At 37.3% G+C, this 12180-nt stretch overlaps 1 protein-coding gene across 2 annotated transcripts in view; it reads right to left on the reverse strand.

The window, feature by feature from the left end:
* Positions 1-4068, reverse strand: part of LOC113637794 (interferon-induced protein 44-like) — a 34138-nt gene extending 30070 nt beyond the window's left edge. Inside the window, exons 1-7 of one of the 2 annotated variants that reach the window (XM_047802864.1) lie at positions 4016-4068; positions 2259-2359; positions 1852-1885; positions 1226-1424; positions 958-1104; positions 651-810; positions 332-432 (exon numbers count right to left, since the gene is read on the reverse strand). In XM_047802864.1, coding sequence (XP_047658820.1) covers positions 332-432; positions 651-810; positions 958-1104; positions 1226-1424; positions 1852-1885; positions 2259-2307 — 690 coding nt within the window. In that variant the 5' untranslated portion in view covers positions 2308-2359; positions 4016-4068. The remainder of the gene's footprint in view (positions 1-331; positions 433-650; positions 811-957; positions 1105-1225; positions 1425-1851; positions 1886-2258; positions 2360-4015) is intronic. The other variant, XM_027138681.2, reaches the window with a different exon arrangement.
* Positions 4069-12180: the final 8112 nt, after the last annotated feature.

A 12180-nucleotide genomic window follows, 5' to 3' on the forward strand; every position in this document is an offset into this window, starting at 1 on the left:
GACCTGAGGTTAAACAATGGACTTGCATGCGTGATGGAGTTTGATGAAGTGTCAGATGTCAGATGTGTGCAGTTCTGAGCAGGAAATGTAAATCCAGGTTTTATTACAGGACATTAGCTTCCCAGACCACATATGAAGGGGAGAAGACTAGACTATTCACATGTACAAAGATGGTAAGGACACGTGTCCCTAAGGACTGTAATTGTCTGTAATTACAGTCAGTGTCAGTTCTTCACAGGCAGGTTAATACTTAGTTGTTTTTAGCTTTTTTTAGGTGGTGAAGAATTTGGAAAACTGTGCAAAAATTTGGATTATATAATGAAATGATTACCTTCTCCTTGATCTTCTTGCTGGTGTAGATCTTCCTTAAGTCCTGTTTAACCAGTGGACATGCTAAATCTGGTCTTGTCATGATGATTACTTGAGGCATATCTGGATGATATGATAAATCATTTACAAACAATCCCTACAGTATGAACAACATTCTATACAAACTAATTAGTCAGTAATGTAAAAGTTAATTAAAGGTAGATTTAACTTGCGTTAATTGATGGAACATTATTACTATTACTGTGTTAAAGGTCTGTATTTCTTCCCTGAGATTTTCTCCTAACACAGAGAAGACTATCATCTGTAATAATCATTCTTACTCAGTTCGGTAGCAGCCTGACGGATTTTTTTCAGCTTATCAATGACCCCATCATTGATCATTGATATTTTGTCTGCAGCAATAATGTTGACCAGGCATGTGGTTTGATCCTCGACACTTGGGTTGCTTCTGAATTTAACGTCTGTCACAGGTGCATCAAACTGAATGTGAACAAGGAAGAATATAGATAGATAGATAGATAGATAGATAGATAGATAGATAGATAGATAGATAGATAGATAGATAGATAGATAGATAGATAGATAGATAGATAGATCATTCTTTGACTGCATGAACACTTTACTTACCTTGTGTCCTTCCTCAAGTAACCCGTGTATGGCTCTGATGATGTCTTGTATACTTGCACCAGATAATTTGTCCTCAAGTCCCATTATATCATTAAAGACAAAAGGCAAACTGGAGTCATCCTCTGCTTCAATATAATGAGTTTTGTACTGTAAGACAAATTCAGATGTATCATTTACTTTAATTCCCTATTATCTGTTTTTGATGCTGTTATCTCATTGAAAATGTAATTGTACCTGAAGTAGTATTTAAACTTTAGAAAATTCTTACGTTCTTTGTGAAACTGGTACCTCCTGTCCCATCAACAAGAGCCCCAGCGGTGATTCGCCCTTGGAAAGCATTATTGACTGAGTTTATAAAACTGGACTTTCCTGCTCCGACTTCACCAACAACCAGAATCCTGACGAACCGAGCACTTGTTCTCTTGAGCTTGAATGTCCTCAGTTTCTGTTCAATTCTGTCCTTTTCTCTATTAAAATCAGAAAGTCACAAACGTTCCCTTAAATAAATGATATAAAGCATGACACTGAGCATGCAGATAAGTTTCTGTACTAATGTAAAGTGTAATATGAACTACAGAGGCTGTTCATTCATTACATAACCCAAGGAGAGTAAAGCAAATTATTGTTTTTATTTCTTATTCATCTATCTACAGGATAAAGTAAGAAATAAAGAAAGTAAGAAACATTTTTTAATAAACTGAATCAAATAAAGAAAATCAATCCTTTAGGTTTCAGAGCAAATGTATGTTGTAACAAGTTCTGTTCAGAAGTGATGATACATATTAACTGTCAGTTTTGGGGTAGAATTAACACCATGGGAATATTAAATAGTTAAAATAAAGATTTCTTGCTCAAGGCAATGAGATTTTTTTCTATGAAATTAAAGAAACTTACCCCCAAGGCATTTCCCTCCATGGTTGATCAAATTCTGAAGGACAGACAAACAAATTCAGCATTTACACAAACAATGCAGTTGAACGTATGTGTTCGGTATTCAGAATGTCTACAGTCTTCTGGTTCTGCAGTAAACCTAATGTGATTTTTCTGTCTCAATCACTTCAATCAGCCACAATGAAATATTCATTTGTAGTGAATTTAAAACACAAAACATGAATTTTAATGTAATGTTTTGTGATTACAGTTTTAGTAAGTTATTAAGATTAAAGAAAAAAAGGTTTACATAAAAATATTATGTTTCTCAAGAATACATGATTATTTGCTTACAAATTACTTGTAACTGTACTTGCATGCCAGGAAACTTCTGTATGAATGTCTGAAAATTATTTTTAAATTTGTCTTACCTGGTTTGGGAGGTGGAGGTGAAGGTGGAGCTGATTGTTCTTGTCCCATTTTATACAATTATTTCTTTTGAAAAATGAAAAATCAACTTGATTCTGGATTACTAAAAACAAGATAAACAGAAGAGCAGTGTATGTTTTTATTTTCTTGTTCTGTGCTTAACTTATAAATCTAAAAGCTCCCATTGTTATACTGTAGAATTCATTATTGGACTGAAAATGTCTAAAGCCAATGTACAAAGACAATGAAATGCAGTTAGAATCTAACCATAAGTTCATAATTTACCTAGAGTTGTCTCTTTACTGAACTTTGCCACTCGCTGAACCTACTGTCCTTCACTCTACTGCAACACACACACACACACACCTCACACTATGCTATTGCGTTAATGGACTGTTTAAACTAAAACTTCTGATCACTTGTATATTTGCTCAATCACACCCCACAATTTGTTATTGCACTAATGGACTGTTATATAAAATCATGCTCATTTGCACAATTGCTCTCCTTTCTTGCATTGCTGCTCACCATTGCCTTACCATTGTATATACCCCCCCCCCCTAATTTCTGTTCATAATAACAGCAATATATTATATTATGACCATAGTACATATCCTCCAGTATATTTCGGTTTATCGTAATAACAATATATTTTGTTTATAGCACATACCCTCTGTAAATTTTAGTTTATAGTAATAGACATCTGTATATTATGTTCATAGCACATAGATGAGGAGTCGTACGGCTCTTGATCCATTTGCAGCGTTTTATTAGCAACTCGGAAACAGACAGGCAAGGTCAAAACACGGCAGAAACGATGCCGTAGGCAAAATCAGAAACCAAAGGACAGGCAGGAGGTCCGGACGGGCAGCAAACAATCAGAGAATCAAAGTACAAAACTGAGTCAAAAACCGGAATCAGAATCAAAGAAAAAGCTCAGAATGACAGCAAACTGGGGGAAAGTTCAAGTTCAGTTTATATAGCGTGGGAAATAGGAAACAGCTGGTGGAGTAATTAGCCCCGGCGAGGGGCTTTGTTGGAACTGCAGTCCGGAAGCACCTAATATTCCGGAGATGTTTCTCTGAGTTGCTGGTTGAGAGGCGGGGCATATATATATATATATATATATATATATATATATATATATATATATATATATATATATATATATATATATATATATATATACACACACACACATCTATACATTATATTCATAGTACATACATACTCATTTGTATATTATATTCATAGAACATACATATCTGTAAATTACTGTTTATAGTAATTGCCATATATTTTATTACAGCACACATCTTTCGGTAAATCTGTATATTGTTCATAGTATGCACACAACTGTAAATTATTCCATATTACCACTTACTTAACTTATTTAAATCTTGTACAAACTGTGTATTCTGCACTTGCTACTATTGCACTCTGGTTAGACCTAAACTGCATTTCGTTTCCTTGTACATGTGTAATGACAATAAGGTTGAATCTAATCTAATCTAATCAAATAATTGTTACATTTTCTAATGGTATAAATGGTAAGTTCTAATTCTAATGAGTGAATATCACTATATTTGTTTCCAAATTGTTAATCATGATAGATACAAACACATACACACATGTCCATATTTAATTAACTTCTGTTCAACATACAAGAAAATTCTTAAAGCCTAATTGACATAATTAAAGATCAAAATTTTTATGTAAAGATCAGATAACATTAACACAAGAACCCACAAATACTCACGGTTTATGGCTGCACATATGTTTATCTACTGCAGCTTTCAGCAGTGCCAGTTATATAGCATCAGTTGGGGGCTCCTCCTCCTCCTCCGCCTCCTTATGGGCTGTTCTCACTCTAGATTCTTTCAAATGGAGGCATTTTATGGAAATGGAAAGTGAAAATAAATTCACATTCTGTTCAAAGACGATCAGTAGATGTTTGGTGAAATTATTAAGTTACTTTTAATTAAGTTACAATTATTAACACTATTATGATGTTTCAGTATCTCCAGAATACTTTACCTTCTCTGTATATTGTGGAGTTTATATATCCACACACACACACACAAACACACACACACACACACACACACACACACACACACACACACACACACACACACACACACACACACACAAACACACACACCTGAAACCTGACTGAAGTGATTAAATCCGTAGAACGCACTGTCACTTTTATAAATATGAAATAATCATCTCCTTACAGAAAACATCACCATAGGAACAATTCTACACATTCATCACAAATTCACTTGAACTCCATTGTGGGTTTTGTGACTATTCTAGTTAATAACATATTAGAACAGGTGTGAACCTGGGTTGTGGCTTGCAGTAGGAGCTACAGGTACAGAAAGTGTAACATTATGTACACATGTGTTCACCACATTGACCTTTACATACAGTTTTACACACATACACATCCTGTGCAGCAAACATCTGTAAATATTAATTTATTTATTGGTTTTATTTGTAAAATAATGCAAACAATTGCAAAAATATTAATTGTGGTATGTACCGAACTCAACTTCTCAAATACGTCTGTAAATGTGTAGGAAGTTCTTGGTAGATATTAAATAGAGAGAGAGAGAGAGGTTTGAATGTTGATAATACTCCTTAAAAGATCATGAGTTACTTTAAACTGAAAGTGAAAGTATTTTAGGCCATCATCAAGATCTCGACCGTTATCTTTGCTTCTTTAAACTTTTAAACATGAACTTATTCTTTACATGAAACTCTTTACTCTTTACATCAGTTGTGCAGTTTGTTCAGTAGTTGTGTTATATTAATGTAGAGAGTTTTACTTTAATATAAAATTTTAACACCTCAGACAGTCTTTTATTTACATTTACATTTACAGCATTTAGCAGACACTCTTACCCAGAGTGACTTACATTTTTTTATTTTTTATTTCAGTTTATACACATGAGCAATTGAGGGTTAAGGGCCTTGCTCAGGGGCCCTGCAGTGACAACTTGGTGGACCAGGGATTCAAACTAATTACCTTCCGATCAGTAGTCGAACACCTTAACCACTGAGCTACCACATCCCTTATCTCTAATAATAGACTATAATCTCTATTATTTTATGTATTTTTAGACTGATGCAATACATGACTGAAGGTCTGAGGACTGAGTTCACATGACTGAGACTGACATGTCAGACATTCTGCTAATAGTCTTACTTCATCACAACAAAACTTTACCAGTGATACATATTATAATGTATTAGCTCTGAAAAATTAATCAAGTCTTAAAGAAGTTTTAATGTTACTTTATAATTCTAACTAATACTAATGCACTTCATAAAGTTTCTTTCCACAGACTCCTCAGTAACTGAACTGAACTGTACTGAACACCACATACACACACACACACACACACACACACACACACACACACACACACATACACACACAAACACACAATCAGCCATGTGAACTGCACTGACCAACACCAAACACACTCTTCCAATATACACCATGTACACAGCACCACCATATAAAACTGTTTACATGATGTTTTGCACACTGTTGTTGCTCTTTGCATGTTTTCTTTCACATTTCAGTATACTACTGTTTTGCACAATACATTACAAAACTGTATACAGTATATTACTCTATTAAAATATACCATATACTCAAATATTACTATTAAGTATTTCTATACTACATGCCATAAACAGTTTGATTCAGTTCTTTCTTATATTTAAGATTTTTCATCAAGTCCACTGATAATGAGTATATGTGTGTGTTCTAAGAGGCTCTGACAAACACAGTGACTGAATATATGCACTGCCACTTGTGTTCCTGTTCTGTTTGCTCTCAGAGACAGAAGCAGGCTTGTTGCTCACTGGCTTGAGTTGTTCAGAAACTGGGATTTTACACAACAGTCTCTACACAGAAAAACAAACAAATCATCCATTAAACAGCAGTTCTGAGGGGAGAAAGAGCTTAATGACAGAGACCACAGGAAAAAGGCCAGACCGGTTCGAGCCAACAGGAAAAGTTATGTAACTACTGATAATGGAGAAATGCAGAAGCAGTACTGTCACACACACACAACACACACACACACACACACACACACACACAACACACTGCATTACAAGGTAAAATGTGTATCATGCTCTAGGCAGATAAATATTTAATCATTACCCTGTTGTAACCCTTTCTCTCTTTACCACACACACACACACATGTTTGCACAAGCACACACACACAAGCACGCACATACACGCACACACACACAAACGCACACACACGCACAAACGCGCACGCACACACATACACGCACGCTCTTCTTGAAAGAACATGATTTACTAGAAACTGAAACTAAAAGTATTTTTTGATCAGATATAGAACAAAAAAGCCTTTAGTTGTGGTTTTACTTCCAGTCCAAGCAATGAATTGCAATTGCTGATGTTTGACACTCACAAGGATGAGGGCAAAGTTGTGTCATTATTTAATATTATTTAATATTTAAAAATTTGAACATAAATAACTTTTGTTAATTGTAGAATCTTATTAATGGCTAATCAGCTAAACTGTCTGTTTGTGCAGGACCAACATAAAGTAGATCTATTATTGAATTTATTATACGGTTACTAATTACATGTTAAGTAAACCATAAAGGTACAGAATATTTTACTTGTTCTAGCAATTATTCTATTATATTTTAAATAGTTTATGAATCAGTTGATGTAATACTACACTGCTGTATTAAGATATTTTACTCTTGTTTGTCAATGGAGTTAGAGGATGTTTTCTTCATTGCATCAGCAGCGATGTGCACAATCTGATCAAGTGCCTTGAAAATCAGAAGATCCATATCATCATCTGTGTCTATCTCCTCATGGTAGTTCTTCACAGGAAAGATGTGATTCATGGGAATCCCAAGTCGATAACTACACTCCTGCGTCTGAAACAAATACAAATGTACAGCAATGTACAGAAAACTGCAAGGCTGTTTCCTGTCTGTTTGTGTTCCTGTTTCACTTTCTGTTATTCTCAGTCTGACCTTCATTCACCTTATCTCACACCAACTCGACAAGCAAGCACCATCTCACTCCCATCATGCACCGTCCATTGCCTTACCTTAAACCCATTTATTTCTCTACAATCCTCAAATCAGGACCTTCAACGTGCACTGGGACGGTTTTCAGCCGAGTGTGAAGCGGCGGGATGAGAATCAGCACCTCCAAGTCCGAGGCCATGGTTTTCAGCCGGGAAAGGGTGGCGTGCCCCCTTCAGGTTGGTGGAGAGCTCCTGCCTCAAGTGGAGGAGTATAAGTATCTTGGGTCTCGTTCACGAGTGTGGGAAGGATGGAGCGGGAGATTGACAGGCGGATTGGTGTATCTTCTGCATTGATGCGGTCAATATACCGGTCTATTGTGGTGAAGAAAGAGCTGAGCCGCAAGGTGAAGCTCTCTATTTACCAGTCGATCTATGTTCCTACCCTCACCTATGATCATGAGCTTTGGGTCATGACTGAAAGGACAAGATCCCGGATACAGGCGGCCGAAATGAGTTTACTCCGCAGGCTGGGCGCTCCCTTATAGATAGGGTGAGGCATCTTGGGCATCTGTTCCGGATGCCTCCTGGACGCCTCCCTGGAGAGGTGTTCCAGGCATGTCCAACCAGGAGGAGGCCCCGGGGAAGATCTAGGGTCTATGTCTCTCGGCTGGCCTGGGATTAATAAAATTAATTCAGTTATTTTAATGTGATATGAACCTCTATTACTGTAGATATAAAAGAGACAAATAAAAACAGGCACTGTTTAGTTATATGTGTTTATATTCATTTAGGGCATATCTGTTCAATCCCATTTTTTTTATAATAAGTTTCATTCCAGGTATGTTTAGTACAAATTTACCTTTTCTTTAATATTCTTGCTGCTGTAGAGCTTTTTTTACATAATTTTTTGACCAGTGGGCAGATTTTATCCACATTTTTCATGTAGATTACTTGAGGCACATCTGTAAAATAGGATGAACAGTTTAAGATCTACAACAAGACTAAAATAGGAATGCAAACATTATCTGAAATGAATGAAACATAAAATTATACACGTCACTACCAGCTTGCCAGAACTCTGTCTTCTTGGATTGTATTGATCTTGTTTGTACATTGATTTCTGCCCACTGTTTGCAAAGACAGTTAATTTACCCCTTAACATGACTCCTGCCTGGTGTCCTGCATATGGGTCTCTTCTTCTTGTCTGTCACTTTAAATGTGTATGAATACTACATAGATAAGTACAGCCACAGTCAACCCAGTCGAATTCTAGAAGGACAGAAGAGGAAATTCATCTAATCCATTCAAAGGAGTACCTTGTGGTTTGTTTACTGCTCACTCAAAGTTAAAAGCACTTTGAGCTTTCAACTGTTCTACAACTTAGTGGACAACAGTAAATACTTACCTCTGGAACTGAGAACTGATCAGTACTGAGAACTGCCCTAGTTGTAACTGTACTTAACTGGACGTTGTTATATTGTTGCTTTTCTAACTGGTATTACACAGAAAAAAGGTCTGATATCAGTCAAAGTTGGAAATTGAATCTAATTGTGTATTTGTCTATGTTGTTAAAGGTAGTGATTAGAGGTCACTGAACTTAAACATATCGTCTACACTTACACCAGGTGATGTAATTGATTTGTTGTTCTGTTTAATGTTGTTTTTGTAATTTTCTTTTTTTAAGTAAAGGCCTATACTAAACGGGGGGGGGGGGGGGGTGTTTATAAACAACTCATTTACTTTACATGCAGTCTCATTAATCAGTATTTACTCCTACCTCCCTAGATGAACTAAGTATCTTCTGAATCCATTGCCAGTGAATCAGTCTATTAATCTATTATCTTATAAGTCTATAAGAGTACACTTATGTTATGTAACACTGAAGGCCCTGTTACATAAAAATGGCAAGCCAGCCTGGAGGTAGTGGCGTGATTCTGATCATAGGCATTGATACTTTAAAACCCCAGTTGGTGACCAGACAAATTAACACATTGCTAACATGAATGCTATTGCTCAGGAAGGTATAAAAATCCCAAACACTGTAATAGTTAGTGGGGTACATGAAACCACAGGTGATGAAGAACTGATGCATTTTCTAGAAGAACATGGTACAATTGCAAGGTCAATTAAGATTGATGATACTGAATCAGAATTCCATAATAATGTAGTCATTGAATTTGACAGCGGGCATGCTTTACAATCTCTAGACCCAATGTTACCTCATATGTATCAGCTGACTAGTGATGCAAATGTTACTTACACAATAAGGTCTCTATCCAGTGTTTACACTCAAGAGTTGTGGGGTACAGCTACCAAATCATACATCAAAGGGCTAAGAGAGATAGCAACACTTAGTGGGGTAGACTTTGAAACCATGTTAAGCCAGATGCTTACTGAAGTGAGTGCTGCTGTCCTTCCGATGAGCACTTCATATAAGACCATAGATGAGAACCTAGTTAACCCCTTTGATAAAGAGCCGCCTGAAGGCAGAGCGTCTAATGGCATAGATCACTTTTGCCAAGAAGGAGCCCAGTCAGCCCCGATTGGTGCTTCTCGTGTAACTGATACCACAGTACTTACCTCTCCCACCGTACTTAACCCACCTGAAGTTCAGATGTTGGTGGTCTAACACGTGGTGAGGAGTGGAGAAGCTGTTGCTCAGGCACATGTGCCTCATATTGTTCTCTGGGAGGAAACCTCAACCTCCAAACAAGTTGGATTATGATACATGGCGTAGACCTTGTCCTTAAAGACTCCAAAATAGCTGATTTTTACGGGTCGAGGAAGATCTTAGACCGCCTTTTGTCTCCAGCTGCTAACATTATCAAACACTTAGGTCCTGAAACTTCCCCATCGGTTTACTTACAATTGCTAGATTCCGCTTTCAGCACTGTCGAGGATAGAGACCAGGGGTCTCATTTATAAAACTGTGCATAGGATCCTAACTAAAAATGTACATACGGGCAAAAGCTAAAAATGGCGTACGCCAAAAAAAATTCCGATTTATAAAACCGTGCTTACGCACACCTGTAAACAAGGTTCCCTTTATAAATCACAGATCACACGCAGATGTGCGTACGTGAACCAGCCTCAAATCCCGCCCTGTACACGCACAATTTTTAACCCTAAATAGTCAATGCAAATCACTGCGCGGGCACGAGAGTGGACCTCGTTATAATGAGTTTCCTCTGCGCTCTGGGTGTTTAAAAATGGAGTGAGGAGCCAGCGTCTCAGGGGTAGCCACTGTCGCCTGCAGGTTATAATTATATTAAAAGCGACATTGTTATAATTATATTAAAAACAAAATTGTTGCATTTTCTACTTTTTAATATCGTTAAACTCACCAAGAAGCCAGCCATCACGTAGCTACTGTATTTGGACTGGGATGGCATGGTTCCGGCGTGTTGCCCTCTCTAATACTGGACCCAATTCAGCACATAGATCCAAGAGCACAGCTCTAGGAATCTAAATCGGCTTATTAGCCAGTTATCATCATGGGCCAGGAAATCATCATGGTCCCTGAAATCTCGTTCTCTCCTTATTCTGCCAATGGTGTAATCCTTCAACAGTGCCAGCAGTGCCATCATGAAGCATTATATACCCGGGTCATTTACATGTTTCTAGAAATTAATTTGTGGGCGAAAATTTAAGATGAAAATGTTATAGTGAACACATACTTCTTCATGACGGTTTTGTAATGAACACCGTAATAGTTAGGACCAATGATGAGTAGCGATTGTGCTTCATGACTGTATTTGCAGACTTTGACATTTTATGATATATGTACATTAAGGAAAATATTTAGTTTTTACACTGTGTTCTGCAGTTCTCTAATAAAAGGGTATTTCATGCTATTCTGTATCACATGTAGTCGCGCCATCTCCTCCTGCGCTCCCGTTGTGGACAATGTGACTGTAAGGCAGCGCTGATTGTTATTTATTATTTTTTTTTAAATACATTTTGAATTACGTTTGGATTTTACTAGATGTATATAGCCTAAAACAATCGGCACAAATAACACTGTTGGACTTAATCTTCATGATAAGGTGGATATAACGTATACAATGGAGTGAAAATTAAATGTCATTAATTCTTATAATCTGCGATGGGTTGGCACTCCGTCCAGGGTGTATCCTGCCTTGATGCTCGATGACGCCTGAGACAGGCACAGGCTCCCCGTGACCCGAGAAGTTCAGACAAGTGGTAGAAAATGAATGAATGAATTAATAATTCTTATAATCGTTCTTCTCACAAATATTTTTTACAATCTAACTTCAGTTCACGACCTCACCATCTGTGTCACCAATTCCCTTTGGCTCCAGAATGTGTGTACACACAGCTCAAAGTTTGCTTAAAGGTGCGCACATTCTCCCGTCAAGTTTGTTTTTTATAGATCACAACCTTTGCGTGGGAACTGGCGTACGCATTTTTCCAGCCCCGTTTTGTGCGTACGCACGCTTTATAAATGAGACCACAGCTTTTTGGTAAGGTCATGAACACCTTGTAGAATGCAGGAGAGCAACCATCTGCCTACTTGTCCAGGCTTCAGATGTTCAGGTATTGTTCTAAATGTGAAGAGGATGGTCATATCGCCTCTTCGTGTGATTCAGAGCCCAACCCAAAGCTTGTAGCTGAAAAACGCAAATTTTTGAGGGAAAAGCAACCCCGACGGGAGGCTCAGAATGAAACTACTAACAGTGCTTTAAACTAAAATCAGTTCCTGCTGTGGGACAACCAGCGACTGAAAGGTCAAAAAATCCCTTTATAGTGAAAGTCTTTGCACAGAATCACAATTCCAAGATTAAGCCTGCTAAACTGCCAAAAGGTTTAGTTGGAGGGAAATGCATCGCTCAAATCATTATTTTGGGGCAAGAATG

This window comes from Tachysurus fulvidraco, chromosome 18 (genome assembly GCF_022655615.1).
Source record: "Tachysurus fulvidraco isolate hzauxx_2018 chromosome 18, HZAU_PFXX_2.0, whole genome shotgun sequence".
Lineage (NCBI taxonomy): Eukaryota > Metazoa > Chordata > Actinopteri > Siluriformes > Bagridae > Tachysurus > Tachysurus fulvidraco.